The 22,310-nt window shown below is 39.6% G+C and overlaps 1 protein-coding gene across 14 annotated transcripts in view; it reads left to right on the plus strand.

Annotated features, from left to right (window-relative positions):
- The window catches only part of LOC133644428 (centrosomal protein of 135 kDa-like), a 48,826-nt gene that overhangs the window by 6,608 nt on the left and 19,908 nt on the right, over nt 1-22,310 (plus strand). For 12 of the 14 annotated variants that reach the window (XM_062038900.1, XM_062038901.1, XM_062038903.1 and 9 more), the window contains exons 3-44: nt 603-770; nt 1,715-1,808; nt 1,905-1,989; nt 4,416-4,622; nt 4,709-4,774; nt 4,866-4,943; nt 5,165-5,306; nt 5,388-5,587; nt 5,687-5,809; nt 5,885-5,965; nt 7,390-7,506; nt 7,737-7,862; nt 7,946-8,053; nt 8,128-8,253; nt 8,347-8,475; nt 8,556-8,663; nt 8,756-8,893; nt 9,014-9,151; nt 9,219-9,356; nt 9,458-9,595; nt 9,687-9,806; nt 9,889-9,963; nt 10,046-10,120; nt 10,212-10,331; nt 10,414-10,488; nt 10,581-10,700; nt 10,782-10,856; nt 10,960-11,034; nt 11,123-11,242; nt 11,325-11,399; nt 11,489-11,608; nt 11,699-11,773; nt 11,865-11,984; nt 12,059-12,133; nt 12,220-12,339; nt 12,410-12,538; nt 12,620-12,748; nt 12,819-12,893; nt 12,985-13,104; nt 13,186-13,314; nt 13,394-13,531; nt 14,090-14,173. In XM_062038900.1, coding sequence (XP_061894884.1) covers nt 603-770; nt 1,715-1,808; nt 1,905-1,989; nt 4,416-4,622; nt 4,709-4,774; nt 4,866-4,943; nt 5,165-5,306; nt 5,388-5,587; nt 5,687-5,809; nt 5,885-5,965; nt 7,390-7,506; nt 7,737-7,862; nt 7,946-8,053; nt 8,128-8,253; nt 8,347-8,475; nt 8,556-8,663; nt 8,756-8,893; nt 9,014-9,151; nt 9,219-9,356; nt 9,458-9,595; nt 9,687-9,806; nt 9,889-9,963; nt 10,046-10,120; nt 10,212-10,331; nt 10,414-10,488; nt 10,581-10,700; nt 10,782-10,856; nt 10,960-11,034; nt 11,123-11,242; nt 11,325-11,399; nt 11,489-11,608; nt 11,699-11,773; nt 11,865-11,984; nt 12,059-12,133; nt 12,220-12,339; nt 12,410-12,538; nt 12,620-12,748; nt 12,819-12,893; nt 12,985-13,104; nt 13,186-13,314; nt 13,394-13,531; nt 14,090-14,173 — 4,754 coding nt within the window. The remainder of the gene's footprint in view (nt 1-602; nt 771-1,714; nt 1,809-1,904; nt 1,990-4,415; nt 4,623-4,708; nt 4,775-4,865; nt 4,944-5,164; nt 5,307-5,387; nt 5,588-5,686; nt 5,810-5,884; nt 5,966-7,389; nt 7,507-7,736; nt 7,863-7,945; nt 8,054-8,127; nt 8,254-8,346; nt 8,476-8,555; nt 8,664-8,755; nt 8,894-9,013; nt 9,152-9,218; nt 9,357-9,457; nt 9,596-9,686; nt 9,807-9,888; nt 9,964-10,045; nt 10,121-10,211; nt 10,332-10,413; nt 10,489-10,580; nt 10,701-10,781; nt 10,857-10,959; nt 11,035-11,122; nt 11,243-11,324; nt 11,400-11,488; nt 11,609-11,698; nt 11,774-11,864; nt 11,985-12,058; nt 12,134-12,219; nt 12,340-12,409; nt 12,539-12,619; nt 12,749-12,818; nt 12,894-12,984; nt 13,105-13,185; nt 13,315-13,393; nt 13,532-14,089; nt 14,174-22,310) is intronic. The other 2 variants (XM_062038893.1, XM_062038896.1) reach the window with 2 other exon arrangements.

A 22,310-nucleotide genomic window follows, 5' to 3' on the forward strand; every position in this document is an offset into this window, starting at 1 on the left:
TCAATGTTGTATCAATTTATTGTGCCTGCTGGGTTGTCAGTAGTGTAACTGAAAGAGCTAACTAACTATGGTCAGCTCCTCCCCGTCTGTTGCGCTTTGGCTTCGGGCTTATTGTCGCCTTTTTCCCCCGTCTGCAGCTGTCTGGTTAGCATAGCATGCTAGCTCGGAAAAGGACTCCAGTGTAGCTGAATCAAAAAGTCCAAAATGTTTTTTATTAAGGTCGCCCGATCATAAAAAAAAAAAATTCTGAGTAAATAATTTGAGCTCTGTACAAAAAGGTGAGCAAAAAAAGTAAAAGTTGCCTTTGGGGAGCGCCAACTTGGATCTTTTCGAGTAATGTTTACGATCTTTAATTATTTAAAATGTGCTAACAAAAACTTTATAGTCTGTTGTTCTTTTCTATTATTCTATTATCGATAAAATTGATTAACTTTTAAATCAATGTTAGATCAATATATCTTCTGGAAGTCCAACAAGCCGAGAACAGATTGAGTTTTTTTGATTTTTGGAATATAATCGATCTATCGATATATTGATCAATCGTTACACCCCTAATCATCAGGCCATGGAGACACCATGAAATCACCTCTGTTTTGTTTCAGAGATGAAAATCTTCATCACAAAGCAGGAAGACGAGCTGTCTTCCCTGAAGTCTCTGAACAAGCAGTATATGCAGCAGGTCCGCTACCTGGAGAAGGACAGCAAAGAGAAAGCAAAGACTGTCCGTCAACTGCGGAAAAGGAATTCAAATGCAGTGGTGCAGGCGGGAGGTAAGCCTTGGATTGCAGTGTCTGCAATGTGTTTTACTACAGTGGGTACGGAAAGTATTCAGACCCCTTTAAATGTATATTCTTTGTTTCATTGCAGCCATTTGCTAAAATCAAAAAAGTTAATTTTATTTCTTATTAAAGAACACTCAGCACCCCATCTTGACAGAAAAAACTGAAATGTAGAAATATTTGCAAATGTGTTATAAAAGAAAAACTGAAATAAGTCATAAGTATGCAGACCCTTTGCTGTGTATTGAGTAGAAGTTCCATCTTGGTCTCATCAGACCAGAGAATCTTATTTCTCTTAATCTCAGCGTTGTTCATCTGCTTTTTTACGGCCAGGTCTAGGAAGAGTTGTGGTCGTCCCAAATTTCTTCCATTTAGGGATTAGGCAGGCCGCTGTGCTCTTAGGAATCTTAAGTGCTGCAGAAATTATTGTGTAACCTTGGCCAGATCTGTACCTTGCCACAATTCTCTTTCTGAGCTCCTTGGGCAGTTCCTTGGAGCTCATGATTCTCATTTGCTCTGACATATACTGTGAGCTGTAAGGTATTAGGTGTGTGCCTTTCCTAACCAAGTCCAATCAGTTTGAAGAAACACAACTGGACTCCAATGAAGGAGCAGTAGCATCTGAAGTAGGATCAGAAGAAATGGACAGCATGGGAGTTAAATATGACTGTCACAGCAAAGAGTCTGAATACTTACGAACATGTGTATGTATTTATCTTTTTAAATACATTTTTATTTTTTTAATTATACATTTGTTTTTTTTCTATCAAGGGTGCTGAGTGTACATGGATGAGTAATTAAACGTTTTGATTTTAGCAAATTGCTGCAACGAAACAAAGTGAAAAATATAAAGGGGTCTGAATACTTTCCGTACCCACTGTATTAATGACAGTAAAAATAAGAAAAGCAGTAAAGCACAATTTTTGATATCGTAGATGAAAAAAGGATCAGCCCTCCTTCTCCTCGGTCGGCGCCTCATCCTGTTGATGATGCGTATGTAGCCGACATTTTGAAGCAGGCAGATGAAAGGTAAAAGATAAAACAACATGACGTGCATGATGAATGCAGATGTTGAGTTTGCCTGACATCCTAAAGCATTTAACTTCATTGACTTTTGAATTGTAGGATCTTTGAAATGCATGACGAAGCGGCAAAATTAAAAGCGGATCTGGAAAATGCCCAGGGACAAGTACAATTCTTAAATAACCATGTGAGTAAACGACAAACATATGTGACTATCATGGAGAACACTGGTTCAGAAGATGTGAGAGAGGCCTCTGTTTAGGGAATGTTAAAATCCAGGCTAAAAATACTGTTTTCTTTTTTTAAGCGGGAACTGCACTTTGTTTGGCAATCGTGCCTATCAGTCACAATCCTTATGTAAGACAAGAACACTGTTTTTTTTTTTTTTAAAGGCATTCAAACTCGTAAATAAACGCTAGCAATAGTCGGCTAACAATGGACCCAATGGGAGTCGCTCTATTCCACCTATAAAGCGCTGTAAAAAACATCCAAAGCCTCCGTCCTCAGGTATTGTAGTAATGCAGCATCACCTGCTGATGCAATCCCGTCCTTTCGTGCCTGTCCGGCCGCACCCCATCACCCCCTCCACCTGTGCGTAGCGGAGTACCAAATTGTATGATCTGACTATATATAATTACATTTGGCTGCCGGGGTGGTAGCCTGGATTTGGGCAGCTCAAATTCTCTTAAATAGGTCAAGATGAAGCATGTGTGAGTAATTTTGTCTTTCTTATGAATTTCAATTCGGTTATGTGGTTTATTTTCTTTATTTTTGTTTGTCTTGTCAATTTTCATTATTAGTAATAGCTTTTTATTTGTGATACTACAAATATTTTGTGTGTTTATATGTGTATTTATATTTCTTTTTTCCAGGCTTACTTTTATTGTTTTTTTTAGTCATTGTATTTTATTTTATTTTGTGTTGAGTTTTCTAACCTTGCAGCTTTTATTAATGCCTAAGAAGTCTATTTGTTGTAATGGGAGGGTTGTTTTACAACATTTTGAATGTTTTCGTGGGGGAAAAAGAAAAATAATGACAATCACAATTGCACAAAGCCTCCGTCATCGTTTTATATACCCGCTGTAAGGATATACTGTATGTAATGTAGTAACAGACACATTTATAATAACATGTAATATTTACCTATTTTGCTCATTGTAAGCATACGGCGGCTTATTTATTAATTTCACAGCCGCATCACAACGTTCACTTTTCCTTAATGGCAGACATCATGGGAGACAACAAAGACTTCATGGGAGACAACAAAGACTAAAGGACAATTGATGATTAGAAAAAAAATTTTTTTGAAGGATAAGCTACACGTTTTAGAGGCTGTGTGCTAAACAGATCCAGCTTTAGTGAAACACTAAGCATCATGCAGGAGCATTGCTGAGTGCTGAAAAAGATATACAAACTAAAAACATAATAAAACAAACATTTACCGTACAATGTCTGCTCTTACTGGGATGTCGACTGATGGGAGGGTTATATCTTCCGGTTTAGATGAAGAATTATACATCCTCATCCAGGTTTAAAAAAAAAAAATGCCCAAACGAGCGTATTTTTGTAATTCGCCATCTTCAGGTATTATTAGTTGAATGTCAAAGTTACCAACTCCTCGGTTTATGTCCACGGCCTTCTACTATCCAGGTGGGAGGCATGATTTAAAATCTAGAATTAACTGTTACCATCTCAGAGGCGTTGCAGCATCTCACGTCTGCATAAGATTGTTAGCTCTCTGTGATCAATGCGTCACTAGATATAGTCATGTCACCAGGTGTAAATTGTTGGCGGTTTTTTAATTATTTTTTTTAAAGGCTTTCATTGGGGACGGCGTGGCGCAGTTGGGAGAGTGCCCATGCCAGCAACCTGAGGGTTCCTGGTTTGATCCCCACCTTCTACGAACCTAGTCATGTCTGTTGTGTCCTTGAGCAAGACACTTCACCCTTGCTCCTGATGGGTCGTGGTTAGGGCCGTGCATGGCAGCTACCGCCATCAGTATGTGTGAATGGGTGGATGTGGAAATAGTGTCAAAGCCCTTTGAGTACCTTGAAGGTAGATAAGCGCTATACATGCTATTTAACCCATTTTACCCATTTTTTTTTAACCATTGACAGAATATTGTACTCCCATTAGCTACATTGTTAGGCATCTCGTACTTGCCATATTTAACGACTTAGAATGCATGAAAAAGGAAAAATGTGTTCTTGTCTTACATGCAAATTGTGAATGATAGGCAAAATTCCACAAAAAAAAGGGCAGTTCCCTTTTAATTACACAGAATCAGAATAGTTTTATTGCCATTGTTTGAGAACGGGTTCACAAACTAGGAATTTTTCTTGGTGCAAACGTGCGACATAAAACACATATAACACATATTTGGTAATAAAAAGAGCTGTGACTGAGCTATCAGATAGACTTAGAAGGGATTCAAGGAATTCAAGGAGCTGCTGTTAGAAGGTACTTTATCTACACTTTTGATTTTAATTATAATTGTTTTTATGATGATTTTATTTTATGATTTTGATTTGAATGATTATTTTTATCATTATTTCATTTATATTTTTTGCCTTGCCTAGTTTTCCCAAGTTTTTTGCGGTGTTTGTTTCTTAGATTGACGACATGCAAGAGGCCAACAACCAACTAAAGAGGAAGTTGGAGGGAGCGCAGCAGAAATACTCCACCAAAGTAGCTGACCTTACCTCAAAGAACCGTGAGCTGTGCGGCGAGTTTGTGGCCATACTTGACCTCGCCAGGCAGATGGAACTAGACAACAAGCAAAAGTTGAAAACGGCTGATACGAAATTTCAAGATATGGATGTGAGATTGTGGGAAGGCCTGGAAGAAAACAAACTGTAGAAAATAAACTAGATCCATAAGTGATGATTGGTTTATTTCTCCTCCAGGAAGTTGTGCAAAAGCAAAAAGAAGTAATTAAAGATTTGGAGGATGAACTGGGGAAAATAAGTGTGGTGAGGGACAGTTTTATTTTTCATTTGAAACCAAGTAGTATGAGGTATTACAATAGTTCTATAACCAACACACAATAATTCTGTTTTACAGGATGGCCAAACTCCTGCTTCCGCAGATGGACATAGACAGGAAACGAAGGAAGCTGACCATCAGAATGTCGCCCACAGTGTAAGGCTGATTTGATATGGTCTTGAACGTGCAATAGCATATAGTATTACCTGGGCGTTTGCCTTGTACAACCAGGAGGATACTTGGGGTAGGCCTAGGACACGTTGGAGGGACTATGTGTCATAGCCGGCCTAGGAAAGCATTTGTGTACCCCAGTGGAACAAGAGTTGTCTCACTTTTCTTGTTGCTATCATTCTGAATAATGGGAATTTGTGTTTCAGGAGTTTGAGTTCATAAAATCTCATCTTGGAGAACAGTTGGTAGAGCTGAGAGGACAGAATAAGAAATTGGAGGGAATGGTGGATTTCCTCGGGGCTGAGAAAAGCAGACTGCAGGACAAAGTGGAAAAGCTGATGTCATTTGGTATGCTGAATTGCTTGCCGATTCTTAGTGCAGTCTTTGTTCTTTCTGAATTAATTGGTAATCAAAATCACTGTCTTCCAGAAAAAGTCTTAGTCCTGGATTTGGAGGGCATGCGAAATAGACATGGCATTTGCCGATTGGAGTGCTCGTCATCTCGTCTGGATGCTTTTGTCAAGAGTCTAGAGGAGGAGAGGGATCACTATCGACAGGAAGTTGAACACTATAAAGTCTTTGTAGCAAGTAGTCACAGTCCAGGCAAGCAGAAGAGTCCAAAAAGCCAGGTAATCAATTTTAGATCAATTTAAGAGAAACAAATCAAAGAAGCTGCAAGATCTTGACTGCTGTGTTTGGACTCGTTGGTCAACACTATATTTCCTCAGTATGACCACAAAAGCTCTAATCCATCTGCTGAAATATTGAATCTGAAAGATGCGCTCAGACTGGCCAATGAAAAACTCCAGCAGGTGACAGCTGAAAAACAGTCGCTGATGGGAGAACTGAAGGTCAGAGATTTGATTTAATAACTGAATTATTAACTTCACGCAATATTTCCAAACCAGTAACAAAAACACTTGCAGCAGACGAAAAGCTCTGCATGGATGGAGTCAAACATCCAGCAGGTGACGGATGAAAAAGAAGCAGCTATGGAGAACAATACGGTTAGTACCATTGGCTCTCTTGTATGTCTGTGTGGCAGCTGCATGGCAGCTAGAGTGGCCTTGCCTTGTATGAACATCACTTCCAAACGCCTTAAGACAATGTGCTAGACAATGAGTTGACAGCCTACAGCTTTTAGCTTACTGGCTAGAACTACTCGACTTAAAGGGGTCATACTATGATTTTTTTCTACATGTAAAACACTTTCTTGTGGTCTACTTAACACCTAATGGTGGTTCTCTGGACAAAAATTGGCATATATTTAGTTTTAAGCCGCTTTTTGACAAACTGTCTCTAGAATGTGCCGCTTTTGCGGGCAGTTTTATTTACGTGCTGCGTCGCCACACCGCCATGTTTTAGTTTTTAGCGCTTCTTTATCGAGTCTACTGATAGATATACAGGTGAAGCAAAAAAAAAAAGATATATCGTCCATTAATGTCAGCAATTCAATTTCAAACGTGAAACTAATATATGAAATAGACTCACATGCAAAGTGAGATATGTCAAACCTTTATTTGTTATAATTTTGATGATAGTGGCTTAAAGTTTTTAAAAATCCACAATTTTCTGAGAAAATCATCAAAATTATATCAAAAGAAGGTTTGAAATATGTTGAGTTGCATGTTGTTAGCCCATGTTATATACTTGTTTCACCTTGTAAATCTAATTGCTGGAAAAACAAACCTTTACACATGTCTATGAAGGTTCTCATTCATCCAGGTCACTGTCATCTCAAGGCATTGAATTGATTGCAACTGGACTGTTTGGTTTGTTTTACAAGACGTTTCGCTGCTCATCCAAGTAGACTTCATCAGTTTGTGCTCATAAGACTTAAATTGGTTAGATCTCCTTTGCACGATATTCAAATTGTTTGAGTTTCACCTGTAAGTACCTTACTTTTTATTAAAAATGGCAACAACTGAGGATTCAGCATGCATGTGCATGTACAAGCCAGTCTGCCCCACAACAAGAGGATAGACAAAAATAAGGAACTTATTGACTACAACTAGATGAAGATGGTGGACTCGTGCAAAGCTTTTCGGGTAAACATCTACCATATATGGAGATAGCCACAGACGTAACTAAGGCAAAATACGTCACTATCGTCTCAAATTCCAAACAACTTGTTTGGAAGAAGCCAAGATTGTTTTATAAATATCTGGACTTATGGGCATCCCAAATACACAACAGGTACCAACAGGTAAGAAGAGTTGGTTTTGCACAATAGGACCCCTTTAAGTTTAAACCATTTGGGATTTGTTTTATGGCAGAGTGTAGGCTGGAGATGTTTAGACATTTACGTAGTCTCCTGTTTTATGGCCTTCTTAATTTTCTCAATGTAGTACACAAATTTATTTTTTTTCGACTAGTGTTTTCTAAACTGACCTATGCCTACAAAATGTTTTTGATCATTATCATTTCACAGCAAGAGCAAGTCACGCAATCTTCTAAAAACCTCAACCTGAAAGACGAACGTAAGCAGATAGAAGAAAAACTCCAGCTGGTGTTGGGTGAAAAACAGTCGCTTATGGATAAATGTCAGGTGAGTATAGTAATAATAATAATGTCCCTAGTGCTATAACGGTATACACGCTTCTGACTGTCATGGCAGAGGCTACAGTATGACTGATTACCGGACTGGATTTTGTCAGGAAGGAAATCCGGCATACAACTAAGCCAATCCATGCGATTGCCTTGCTGACAAAGCTGAAAATTTAAAAAAGTAGAACTTCCTGTTTATGTATTTTGAAGTTTGGATTTCTCAAATGTTAGCAAATGGAGTTGCAGTGTGAGCAACACAGCTCGGAATTGATAAGCCTGAAAGAGGAGCTCAGACTGGCTGAAGAAAATAAGCGTCGGGTGACGGCTGAAAAAGACTCAGTAATGGAGGAAGTTCAAGTTAGTACAGCAGGACATTTGATGTACTTTAGTTTTTTCCAACACATCTCTGTATAACTTTGGATATTTATTTTGAACGATAGCAAAAGCACACCTTAGAAATACAGACCCTTAAGGAGGGGCACAAACTGGCAGAAGACAAAACCCAGCAAGCAACGACTGAAAAAGAGTCACTGATAAAGAAATTAACGGTTGGTATAGACTTGTTTTGGTATGATATTTTACAAATCTAATCAAACATATCAATTTCTTGCAAATGGAGCAGCAACATCAACAGGATCTCTCAAAAACATCTGATGAAATCTCAAAACTAAAAGAAGAGCTCAAATTGTCCAAAGCAAAAACAGAGCAAGTGGCCGCTGAAAAAGACTCACTGGCAGAGGAGCTGAAGGTTGGACTTGTATAAAATCTAAATACATCATGATATAGTTTGCACATACAATATAATGCATTTGTAAACACTGGATTTCCATGGGAAATTCAGCGGCAGCTTGGGGAGCACAACTCAGAAACATCTGCTGAAATCTTAAAACTGAAGGAGCAGCTTAATCTGGCAGAGAAGAAAGTCCAAGAGGTTATTTCAGAAAAAGGCACACATATAGAAGAACTGAAGGTTAGTACCAGTGGACTGCCTGGGTTGTTACACATGTTGAATGTTACATAAATAAATACACAACATTTCCCAATTCATAGGAAATGCAACTGGTGCAGGAGGAACAGAAGTCTGCTGCAATTTCCAACTTGGAAGAGGAGCTCAAACGAGCCAAAGAAAAAATTGAGCAGTTCACGAAAGTAACTGAGGTTGGTAACTGATGACACATCTGTAATTTTTTTGGACTGGATCGTCACAAATAGGACAGACATGAAGTTGCTAAAATGACACGACTCCTAAGAAAATACAGGTGGAACGGGAGCAGTTGAACTTAAATGCATCTGAAGAAGCGTTAAACTTCAAAGAGCAGCTTAAACAGGCAGAAGAAAAAATACAGCAAGTGATGGCTGAAAAAGACTCACTGATTGAAGAGCTTAAGGTTAGTACTGCAGGACTTTTTGTGTAAATGATATTGTAGTAGTTCATATCACAGACATTATGTGCAGCGGTCCACAAGTTTTGAACTTGCCAAAACATTACATGAATTCACAAATTTTAGCAAAAGGAGCTGCAGCATGAGCAACATACTTCGACTACATCTGAGGAACTCTCCAACCTAAAAGAGGAGCTCAGACAGGCAAAAGACAAAATCCAGAAATTGATGGATGAAAAAGTTGCACAAATTGAAGAATTCAAGGTTAGTAGTGTGTTGTTACACATCTATGCATTACATGGGATCTGACACAAATACACTCCATTCACAGCAAAGGCAGCTGCAGAGTGACGGCCGCGACTCAAAAACAGTGGCTGACATTTTAAATCTGAAAGAGGGGCTGAAACTGGCAGAAGACAAATACAAGCAGGTGACAGCAGAAAAAGACTCACTGGTGAAGGATTTGGAGGTTAGTACCAAAATACTTCCTATGGTATGCATCTATACTTCCATCATGTTTATTTGACAAATATAACCCAACGCGACAATAAAAAAGTTACTGATATTTAGCAAGTGCGGCAACAGAAAGAACAGGAAATCTCAAGAGCATCTGATGAAATCTTAAAACTAAAGAAGCAGCTCACACTGACAGAAGAGAAAGTTAATGAGATGGCTTCAGAAAAAGAGGCAGAAATAGAGGAACTGAGGGTAAGTACCGGAGGACTTTGAGTGTCGTTACACATGTTACCCTTTACATAAATTAATAATACACACATCTCAAAACTCAAATCATCGGCAGCATGAGGAGAACAGCTCCACAGCTGCAGAAATCTTAAAACTGAAGAAGCAGCTTAATCTATCAAAAGAGAAAGTCCTAGAGGTGTCTTCAAAAAAAGATGCTGAAATGGAAGAACTGAAGGTTAGTAGTGGAGGACTTTTTGTGTTACATATGTTGGATCTTTACATAAATGAATAATATACACATCTTTTTAAAACTGAAGAACCAGCTCAAACTGACAGAAGAGAAAGCCCAGGAGGTGGCTTCTGAAAAAGACGCAAAAATCGAAGAACTGAAGGTAAGTACTGGTGTACTTTTTGTGTTGTTACATGTGTTGGATCTTTACATAAATGAAAAATACACCCATCTTAAAATTGAAGAACCAGCTCAAAATGACAGAAGACAAAGTCCATGAGGTGGCTTCAGAGAAAGACGCAGAAATGGAGGAACTGAAGGTATGTACCAGAGGACGTTGAGTGTCGTTACAAATGTTACCCTTTACATAAATGAATAATACACACATCTCAAAACTCAACTCATCGGCAGCATGAGGAGAACAGCTCAACAGCTGCAGAAATCTTAAAACTGAAGAAGCAGCTTAATCTGTCAAAAGAGAAAGTCCTAGAGGTGGCTTCAAAAAAAGATGCAGAAATGGAAGAACTGAAGGTTAGTAGTGGAGGAGTTTTTGTGTTGTTACATATATTGGATCTTTATATAAATGAATAATATGCACATCTTAAATCTGAAGTACCAGCTCAAACTGACAGAAGAGAAAGTCTATGAGGTGGCTTCTGAGAAAGACGCAGAAATGGAGGAACTGAAGGTAAGTACCAGAGGACTTTGAGTGTCGTTACACATGTTGCATCTTTACATGAATGAATAATGCTCACATCTCAAAACTCAAATCATCGGCAGCAAGAGGAGAACAACTCAACATCTGCAGAAATCTTAAAACTGAAGAACCAGCTCAAACTGACAGAAGAGAAAGTCCAAGAGGTGGCTTCAGAAAAAGACGCAAAAATCGAAGAACTGGAGGTAAGTACTGAAGTACTTGTTGTGTTGTTACATAGGTTGGATTTTACATAAAAGAATAATACACACATCTGAAAACTGAAGAACCAGCTCAAACTGACAGAAGAAAAAGTCCATGAGGTGGCTTCAGAGAAAGACGCAGAAATGGAAGAACTGAAGGCAAGTACTGGAGGACTTTGAGTGTCGTTACACATGTTGTATGTTTACATAAATGAATTGTTACATATGTTGGATTAATAATACACACATCTTAAAACTGAAGAACCAGCTCAAACTGACAGAAGAGAAAGCCCAGGAGGTGGCTTCAGAGAAAGACTCAGAAATGGAGGAACTGAAGGTAAGTACTAGAATACCTTTTGTTGTTACATATGTTGGATTTTACATAAATTAATAATACACACATCTCAAACTCAACTCATCGGCAGCATGAGAGGCACAACTCAACATCTGCAGAAATCCTAAAACTGAAGAAACAGCTTAATCAGGCACAAGAGAAAGTCCAAGATGTGGCTTTAGAAAAAGATGCAGAAATTGAAGAACTGAAGGTTAGTACCAGATGACTTTTTGTGTTGTTACATATGTTGAATCTTTACTTAAATGAATAATACACACATCTTAAAACTGAAGAACCAGCTCAAACTGACAGAAGAGAAAGCCCAGGAGGTTGCTTCAGAGAAAGACACAGAAATGGAAGAACTGAAGGTAAGTACTGGAGGACTCAGAGTCTCATTACACATGTATGTTTACATAAATGAATAATACACACATCTCAAAACTCAATTCATCGATAGCATGAGAAGCACAACTCAACATCTGCAGAAATCTTAAAACTGAAGAAGCAGCTTAATCAGGCACAAGGGAAAGTCCAAGAGTTGGCTTCAGAAAAAGATGCAGAAATGGAAGAACTGAAGGTTAGTAGTGGAGGACTTTTTGTGTTGTTAACATATGGTGGATCCTTACATATTACCTAAACTAATTATATGCACATCTCAAAACTGAAGAACCAGCTTAAACTGACTGAAGAGAAAGTCCAAGAGGGGGCTTCGGAAAAAGACACAGAAATGGAGGAACTGAAGGTAAGTACTGGAGGCGTTGAGTGTCATTACACATTTTGGATAGTTACATAAATGAACTATACATATACATCAAAACTCAAATCATCGGCAGCATGAGAAGCAGAGCTCAACATCTGCAGAAATCTTAAAACTGAAGAAGCAGCTTAATCTGGCAAAAGAGAAAGTCCAAGATGTGGCTTCAGAAAAAGATGCAGAAATGGAAGAACTGAAGGTTAGTACTGGACCACTTTGAGTGCTGTTACACATGTTGGAACTTTACATAAATAATTCATCTTAAAACTGAAGAACCAGCTCAAACTGACAGAAGAGAAAGTCCAAGAGATGTCTTCAGAAAAAGATGCAGAATTGGAAGAACTGAAAGTAAGTATGCAGAACCTTGAATTTCACATGTTGAATCTTTACATAAATTGATCATACACACATCTAAAAACTCAAATCATCGACAGCATGAAAAGCGCAACTCAACATCTGCAGACATCTTAAAACTGAAGCAGCAGCTTAATCAGGCAAAAGAGAAAGTCCGAGAGGTGGCTTCAGAAAAAGACGCAGAATTGGGGGAACTGAAGGTTAGTAGTTGGATCATTACACTTTTTGGATCTTTACATAAATCAATACATTATATTTTAAAATCCATAGCAAAAGCAGCTGGAGAATGAGGAACAGAAGTTAATGGAGATTGCGAACTTGGAAGAGGAGCTGAGACTGGCAGAAGAAAAAATCCAGGAGGTGATGGATGAAAAAGACGCTGAAATGGAGGAACAGAAGGTTAGTACCGGAGGAATTGGCGTGTTGTTACACATGTTAGATCTTTACAAAAATGAATACACTATATTTCATAATCCATAGCAAAAGCAGCTGGAGATTGAGAAACAGAAGTCTGTGGAGATTGCAAACTTGGAAGAGGAGCTGAAACTGGCAGAAGAAAAAGTCCAGGAGGTGACAGATGAAAAAGACGCTGAATTGGAGGAAATGAAGGTTAGTACAGGAGGACTTGGAGTGTTGAATCTTTACATAAATAAATGATACACACATCTTTAAACTGAAGAACCAGCTCAAACTGACCGAAGAGAAAGTCCAAGATTTGGCTTCAGAAAAAGATGCAGACATGGAGGAACCGAAGGTAAGTACTGGAGGACTTTGAGTGGCGTTACACATGTTAGATCTTTACGTAAATGAATAATACACACATTTCAAACTCAAATCATTGGCAGCATGAGAAGGATAATGCAACAGCTGCAGAAATCCTAAAACTGAAGAAGCAGCTTCAACTGGCAAAAGAGAAAGTCCGAGAGGTGGCTTCAAAAAAAGACGCAGAATTGGAAGTGTTAAAGGTTAGTACATGAGGACTTGGAGTGTTGTTACACATGATGGATCTTTACATAATTAAAGACATTGTTTTTCATAATCCATAGCAAACACAGCTGGAGAATGAGGAACAGAAGTCTGTGGAGATTGCAAACTTGGAAGAGGAGCTGAAACTGGCAGAAGAAAAAGTCCAAGAGGTGATGGATGAAAAAGAGACGCTAATGGAAGCGACTGAGGTTAGATGATGATGCATCTCTGCATTTTTCTTACGGATCTTAGGACATACATTTGTCAAAATTACCTATTAATCCGCAGCAAACACAAAGGAAACAGGAGCCGTCATACCTCAATGCACCTGATGAAATTTCGAGCCTGAAAAAAGAGCTCAAACTGTCCCAAAAAAAAATCCAGCAGATAATAGCCGAAAAAGACTCACTGATGGAAGAAGTGAAGGTTAGTAGTACAGGACCTCCCTGTTTTGTTGTACCAACTGTCTTTATAATCCATTCACTGTGTATGCATCATTATAACAGTCGTGAATAAATTAACGTACAGTATGCAGTAATTCCCAATCCATAGCAAAAGCAGTCATAAAATAACTTTGACAACTCAACTTCATCTGCTGAAATCTCAAATCTGAGGGACAAGCTCAGAAAGCAGAAAAAATAATCTGGCACTGTTTACTTACAAATGGCAACAAAACCAAAATACTCTCAATTATTTTCCTTAGTGTTTCAACGAAAACAGCTGCAGCATGCTGACCAAAGCTGTGATACGTCTGTGGAAGTTTTGAATCTTTTCTGGTCACGTGACGGCGCGGCCATGTCATCTTTTTAAAAAAAAGTAGTAGTTTGCTTGTCCACACGATGACGACAAAGCAGCGACATCAGACTTTCTCACCCAGGGGCCCTATCGTTTCAGGCCACCCAGAACGCTGTTTCTGTGTGGATGTAAGGCTGATACGATACAATACTTAACCGTTCCCCCTTATAAACGTTTTTGTGTGAACAGGGCCTTAAAGAGAAGCTCAGAGTGGCAGAAGAACAAATCCAGCTGGTGACAGCAGAAAAAGACGCAATGATGGAGGAATTGGAGGTGAGCCTTACTCTTATATTTATGCTGTGGGGACCATTATATAAGAACAAGAGTCATACCACTTCCTGCACAGCTGCCCTGGGGTAGACTGACGGACGTGTGGCTGCCAGTTTACGCCTATGGCCACTTCTATTACCACCAGCGGCACTGGGGGCAAGGCTGAATTGTCCTGCCCAAGGACACAACGGCAGTGATTTGGTACCCACCATGCCATGCCGATATATACATATATGTATATGTATATGTATGTGTGTGTGTGTGCTAAAGTAAATATGAAATTAAGTAAAACAGATTTGGCCATCTTCATCATCAATATGATTTGCCAGGACAGATTAAAAAAAAAGAAATTTAGATTTTGTTTTTTTAATCAATTAAGAATCGCGATTCATTTAAAAAAACATATGTACAGTCGCGATCAAAAGTTTACTTACACTTGTGAAGAACATAATGTCATGGCTGTCTTGAGTTTCCAATAATTTCTACAAGTCTTATGTTTTTGTGATAGAGTGATTGGGGCACATACTTGTTGGTCACAAAAAACATTCATGAAGTTTGGTTCTTTTATGAATTTATTATGGGTCTATTGAAAATGTGACCAAATCTGCTGGGTCAAAAGTATACATACAGCAATGTTAATATTTGCTTACATGTCCCTTGGCAAGTTTCACTGCAATAAGGCGCTTTTGGTAGCCATCCACAAGCTTCTGGTTGAATTTTTGACCACTCCTCTTGACAAAATTGGTGCAGTTCAGCTAAATTTGTTGGTTTTCTGACATGGACTTGTTTCTTCAGCATTGTCCACACGTTTAAGTCAGGACTTTGGGAAGGCCATTCTAAAACCTTAATTCTCGCCTGATTTAGCCATTCCTTTACCACTTTTGACATGTGTTTGGGGTCATTGTCCTGTTGGAACACCCAACTGTGCCCAAGACCCAACCTCCGGGCTGATGATTTTAGGTTGTCCTGAAGAATTTGGAGGTAATCCTCCTTTTTCATTGTCCCATTTACTCTCTGTAAAGCACCAGTTCAATTGGCAGCAAAACAGGCCCGCAGCATAATACTACCACCACCATGCTTGACGGTAGGGATGGTGTTCCTGGGATTAAAGGCCTCACCTTTTCTCCTCCAAAAATATTGCTGGGTATTGTGGCCAAACAGCTCAATTTTTGTATAATCTGACCACAGAACTTTCCTCCAGAAGGTCTTATCTTTGTCCATGTGATGTCAGATGAAACAAAAATGTAGCTGTTTTGCCACAATACCCAGCAATATGTTTGGAGGAGAAAAGGTGAGGCCTTTAATCCCAGGAACACCATTCCTATCGTCAAAAGCATGGTGGTGGTAGTATTATGCTCTAGGCCTGTTTTGCTGCCAATGGAACTGGTGCTTTACAGAGAGTAAATGGGACAATGAAAAAGGAGGATTACCTCCAAATTCTTCAGGACAACCTAAAATCATCAGCCCGGAGGTTGGGTCTTGGGCACAGTTGGGTGTTCCAAGAGGACAATGACCTCAAACACACGTCAAAAGTGGTAGACAATGCTGAAGAAACAAGTCCATGTCAGAAAACCAACAAATTTAGCTGAACTGCACCAATTTTGTCAAGAGAAGTGGTCAAAAATTCAACCAGAAGCTTGTGGATGGCTACCAAAAGCGCCTTATTGCAGTGAAACTTGCCAAGGGACATGTAAGCAAATATTAACATTGCTGTATGTATACTTTTGACCCAGCAGATTTGGTCACATTTTCAGTAGACTTATAATAAATTCATAAAAGAACCAAACTTCATGAAAGTGTTTTGTGACCAACAAGTATGTGCTCCAATCACCCTATCACAAAAAAATAAGAGTTGTAGAAATTATTGGAAACTCAAGACAGCCATGACATTATGTTCTTTACAAGTGTATGTAAACTTTTGATTGCGACTGTGTGTACATATATATATATACATACATATATATATATATAAATATATATATATATATATATATATATATATATATATATATATATATATATATATATATATATATATATATATATATATATATATATATATATATATACAGGTAAAAGCCAGTAAATTAGAATATTTTGAAAAACTTGATTTATTTCAGTAATTGCATTCAAAAGGTGTAACTTGTACATTATATTTATTCATTGCACACAGACTGATGCATTCAAATGTTTATTTCATTTAATTTTGATGATTTGAAGTGGCAACAAATGAAAATCCAAAATTCCGTGTGTCACAAAATTAGAATATTACTTAAGGCTAATACAAAAAAGGGATTTTTAGAAATTTTGGCCAACTGAAAAGTATGAAAATGAAAAATATGAGCATGTACAATACTCAATACTTGGTTGGAGCTCCTTTTGCCTCAATTACTGCGTTAATGCGGCGTGGCATGGAGTCGATGAGTTTCTGGCACTGCTCAGGTGTTATGAGAGCCCAGGTTGCTCTGATAGTGGCCTTCAACTCTTCTGCGTTTTTGGGTCTGGCATTCTGCATCTTCCTTTTCACAATACCCCACAGATTTTCTATGGGGCTAAGGTCAGGGGAGTTGGCGGGCCAATTTAGAACAGAAATACCATGGTCCGTAAACCAGGCACGGGTAGATTTTGCGCTGTGTGCAGGCGCCAAGTCCTGTTGGAACTTGAAATCTCCATCTCCATAGAGCAGGTCAGCAGCAGGAAGCATGAAGTGCTCTAAAACTTGCTGGTAGACGGCTGCGTTGACCCTGGATCTCAGGAAACAGAGTGGACCGACACCAGCAGATGACATGGCACCCCAAACCATCACTGATGGTGGAAACTTTACACTAGACTTCAGGCAACGTGGATCCTGTGCCTCTCCTGTCTTCCTCCAGACTCTGGGACCTCGATTTCCAAAGGAAATGCAAAATTTGCTTTCGTTAGAAAACTTGACTTTGGACCACTCAGCAGCAGTCCAGCTCTTTTTTTCCTTAGCCCAGGTGAGACGCTTTTCGCGCTGTTTCTTGGTCAACAGTGGCTTGACACGAGGTATGCGGCAGTTGAAACCCATGTCTTTCAAGCGTCTCTTGGTGGTGGATCTTGAAGCACTGACTCCAGCAGCTGTCCACTCCTTCTGAATCTCCCCCACATTTTTGAATGGGTTTTTGTTCACAATCTTGACCAGGGCGCGGTGATCCCTATCGCTTGTACACTTTTTCTGACCACAGTTTTTCCTTCCCTTTGCCTCTCCATTAATGTGTTTGGACACAGAGCTCTGAGAACAGCCAGCCTCTTCAGCAATAACCTTTTGTGTCTTTCCCTCCTTGTGCAATGTGTCGATGGTTGCCTTTTGGACAGCTGTCAAATCTGAAGTCTTCCCCATGTTTATGTAGGCTTCAGAACTGGACTGAGAGACCATTTAAAGCCCTTTGCAGGTGTTTTGAGTTAATCAGCTGATTAGTTTGTGGCACCAGGTGTCTTCAAAATTTAACCCTTACACAATATTCTAATTTTGTGACACACGGAATTTTGGATTTTCATTTGTTGCCACTTCAAATCATCAAAATTAAATGAAATAAACATTTGAATGCATCAGTCTGTGTGCAATGAATAAATATAATGTACAAGTTACACCTTTTGAATGCAATTACTGAAATAAATCAAGTTTTTCAAAATATTCTAATTTACTGGCTTTTACCTGTATATCAGTGGCGTGCAGTCACAAGAGGCAGGGGAGGCGGGGCCTCACCTGCCATCATGGAAAGAAAACAATTTAAAAAGAAAAAAAAAAAAAATGTTATATGTATCCAGTGATTATACTAAAGTTATTTTCCATTTAACCTCACCAGTTTTAGATTATTTTTATTTTTATTTTCACATTTGCTGTTCAAATACTGAGAAGAGACGGTGCGGTGATCAGCAGCCAGTTGAGGCACGTCACTGATTTGTGCCTCAACATGGAATGTGCACAATGACTTGGCTAACTGCTGAGCTGCTGTGCAGTGAGACTGTATTGCTATATGAACTATATCAGCTAACTAAACCATAGTTTAGTTAGCTGAGGTATATAATGTACAGTGTATTTTGTCAACAACTGTATGTGTGTAACGTATTTCTTCAGTTGAGCATTCATAAAACTGCTGCCAAAGACGTACTGTCTGAGGCTCGCAGTAATCCGGCCTCCTGGTGGTAGAGGGCGGTAGTGATCCCAGAAATCATTCCTCGCCGCAGAAGAAAAAAAAAAAAAAAAAAAGTTAGCAATAATAAGTGCAGCGTTTTTTTATTTCCTCTCGCCTGAACTTTTATTAAAAACATGGAGGATTACATATGTAAAATAAAACCGTTTTCTAAACTGGACTTTCAATCGAAGCAGGAGGTAATAATTAGAGGTAGACCAACGCCGGTGTTGTGCCTGAAAACGCACCCCTGCCATAAAATGCACCCCCTGACGCGGGAGCGCGCTTACGTCACTCGCTTACGTCACTCGTCTCGAAAAGTATATCTAAACTCGAAGTGGCTGAAATCGCCTCTTTTAAATAGCTTCTTTCGGCATAAAAAAAGTACATAAAGTGAAATACTCCAAGTTTTCTTTACTTTTGGATGGATTAAAAATTGTGAGCCTTAATGATTTCGCCGTCATTCAAGTGGCTGAAATCGCCTCTTTCGGCATAAAAAAGTACATAAAGTGAAATAATCCACGTATTCTTTACTTGTGGATGGATTATAAATTGTGAGCCTTTAATGATTTCGCCATCATTAGATCAGATAAGGCGAAAACAATAACCAATTAATATTGGAATATTTGCTGTCCCGAAAATGTAGTATTAATTGTCTACATTGACAGCTTACTGTAAAGAATATATACACCAAAGTAAACCCCACTATGTACTTTTTTAGAAACATCAAGGAGAACGAATGTTTGCTGCTTCATTCGACGTGTTGTCGTGATCCAATACTCGTATTTTTAAAAATATGACATTTTCTTTAACTTTAAGAAGCTCATGGGTGGATGGATGAATAAATAAATGAATGCAACTGATATCTACGATTGATTTGGTTTTAAGAAGTTTCAAATTGAACATTCACAAATAACGTTAAGTACCCGAAGTACCGGAGGTGGAGTTATGATGGGGGTGCATTTTCCACAGCTGCCGTAAAATGCAGGTCATAGAGACTTGGCACTCACCCTGATGACTCATCATAGGCCCCTCAGTGTACAGTGAAAACCATGTGAAAATTGGACCACCAGAAGTGGAGTTAGGGTGGGGGTGCATTTTCAGGCAGGACGTTCAGGCTGCTGCCTGAAAATGCACCCCCTATCTATCTCTGGCTAGGAAGGTGGGGGTGCACTTTCCATAGCTGCCTGAAAATGCACCCCCTATCTATCTCTGGCTAGGAAGGTCATAGAGACTTGGCACTCACCCTGGTGACTCATCATAGGCCCCTCAGTGTACAGTGAAAACCATGTGAAAATTGGACCACCAAAAGTGGAGTTAGGGTGGGGGTGCATTTTCAGGCAGGACGTTCAGGCTGCTGCCTGAAAATGCACCCCCTAGCTATCTCTGGCTAGGAAGGTCATAGAGACTTGGCACTCACCCTGGTGACTCATCATAGGCCCCTCAGTGTACAGTGAAAACCATGTGAAAATTGGACCACCAGAAGTGGAGTTAGGGTGGGGGTGCATTTTCAGGCAGGACGTTCAGGCTGCTGCCTGAAAATGCACCCCCTATCTATCTCTGGCTAGGAAGGTCATAGAGACTTGGCACTCACCCTGGTGACTCATCATAGGCCCCTCAGTGTACAGTGAAAACCATGTGAAAATTGGACCACCAGAAGTGGAGTTAGGGTGGGGGTGCATTTTCCATAGCTGCCTGAAAATGCACCCCCTATCTATCTCTGGCTAGGAAGGTCATAGAGACTTGGCACTCACCCTGGTGACTCATCATAGGCCCCTCAGTGTACAGTGAAAACCATGTGAAAATTGGACCACCAGAAGTGGAGTTAGGGTGGGAGTGCATTTTCCATAGCTGCCTGAAAATGCACCCCCTATCTATCTCTGGCTAGGAAGGTCATAGAGACTTGGCACTCACCCTGGTGACTCATCATAGGCCCCTCAGTGTACAGTGAAAACCATGTGAAAATTGGACCACCAGAAGTGGAGTTAGGGTGGGGGTGCATTTTCCATAGCTGCCTGAAAATGCACCCCCTATCTATCGCTGGCTAGGAAGGTCATAGAGACTTGGCACTCACCCTGGTGACTCATCATAGGCCCCTCAGTGTACAGTGAAAACCATGTGAAAATTGGACGACCAGAAGTGGAGTTAGGGTGGGGGTGCATTTTCAGGCAGGACGTTCAGGCTGCTGCCTGAAAATGCACCCCCTATCTATCTCTGGCTAGGAAGGTCATAGAGACTTGGCACTCACCCTGGTGACTCATCATAGGCCCCTCAATGTACAGTGAAAACCATGTGAAAATTGGACCACCAGAAGTGGAGTTAGGGTGGGGGTGCATTTTCAGGCAGGACGTTCAGGCTGCTGCCTGAAAATGCACCCCCTATCTATCTCTGGCTAGGAAGGTCATAGAGACTTGGCACTCACCCTGGTGACTCATCATAGGCCCCTCAGTGTACAGTGAAAACCATGTGAACATTGGACCACCAGAAGTGGAGTTAGGGTGGGGGTGCATTTTCAGGCAGGACGTTCAGGCCTGCTGCCTGAAAATGCACCCCAATATCCATCTCTGGCTAGGAAGGTCATAGAGACTTGGCACTCACCCTGGTGACTCATCATAGCCCCCTCAGTGTACAGTGAAAACCATGTGAAAATTGGACCACCAGAAGTGGAGTTAGGGTGGGGGTGCATTTTCAGGCAGGACGTTCAGGCCTGCTGCCTGAAAATGCACCCCCTATCTATCTCTGGCTAGGAAGGTCATAGAGACTTGGCACTCACCCTGGTGACTCATCATAGTCCCATCAGTGTACAGTGAAAATCATGTGATGATCGGACTACCAGAAGTGGAGTTAGGGTGGGGGTGCATTTTCTGATATATATATATATATATATATATATATATATATATATATATATATATATATATATATATATATATATATATATATATATACTGATTTATATATATACTGATAGATATATATATATATATATATATATATATATATAATATATAATATATATATATATATATATATATATATATATATATATATATATATATATATATATATATATATATATATATATATATATATATATATATATATATATATATATATATATATATATATATCAGTGGCGTGCGGTGACTACAATCCGGCGTGTTGGTCAGCTTTAGGGGGGAGTTGGCATAACATCAGCATAACAGTGCAAGCTAACACCGTATTTGCGTATGATGTCACCTAGCGGCAGCATGTAAATACTAAAGAGTGCAGGGCCAAGAACCGAACCCTGGGGAACTCCGCACGTTACCTTAACATAGTCCGAGGTCACATTGTTATGGGAGACACACTGCATCCTGTCAGTAAGATAAGAGTTAAACCAAGACAAGGCTAAGTCTGTCATCCCAATACGCGTTTTGATACGCTCTAATAAAATATTATGATCAACAGTATCGAAAGCGGCGCTAAGATCAAGAAGCAGCAACATAGATGAAGCATCAGAATCCATCGTTAGCAATAGATCATTGGTCATTTTTGCGAGGGCTGTCTCCGTAGAGTGATTTGCCCTGAAACCGGACTGAAAAGGTTCACAGAGATTGTTAGACGCTAAGTGTTCATTTAGCTGCTGTGCTACAATTTTTTCGAGGATTTTCGAGATAAATGGAAGGTGGGACACCGGCCGGTAGTTTACCAGGAGATCAGGATCGAGGTTAGGTCTTTTGAGTAGAGGATGAATAACCGCTTTTTTGAATGCTAGGGGAACAGTGCCAGAGGAAAGTGATAAGTTTATAATATTTAACACTGATGGACCTAGTAATACAAAAAGCTCCTTGATAAGTTTGCCAGGAAATGGGTCAAGTAAACATGTTGTTTGTTTTGTCCCATTTACACATTTTGACAATTCCTCCAATGTTATTTCATCAAAGAGAGAGAAACTATTTTGGAGGGCAGTGTCCGTCGTATATACAGTCGTATCTGTGTTAATA

This window comes from Entelurus aequoreus, linkage group LG27, assembly GCF_033978785.1.
Source record: "Entelurus aequoreus isolate RoL-2023_Sb linkage group LG27, RoL_Eaeq_v1.1, whole genome shotgun sequence".
Classification (NCBI taxonomy): domain Eukaryota; kingdom Metazoa; phylum Chordata; class Actinopteri; order Syngnathiformes; family Syngnathidae; genus Entelurus; species Entelurus aequoreus.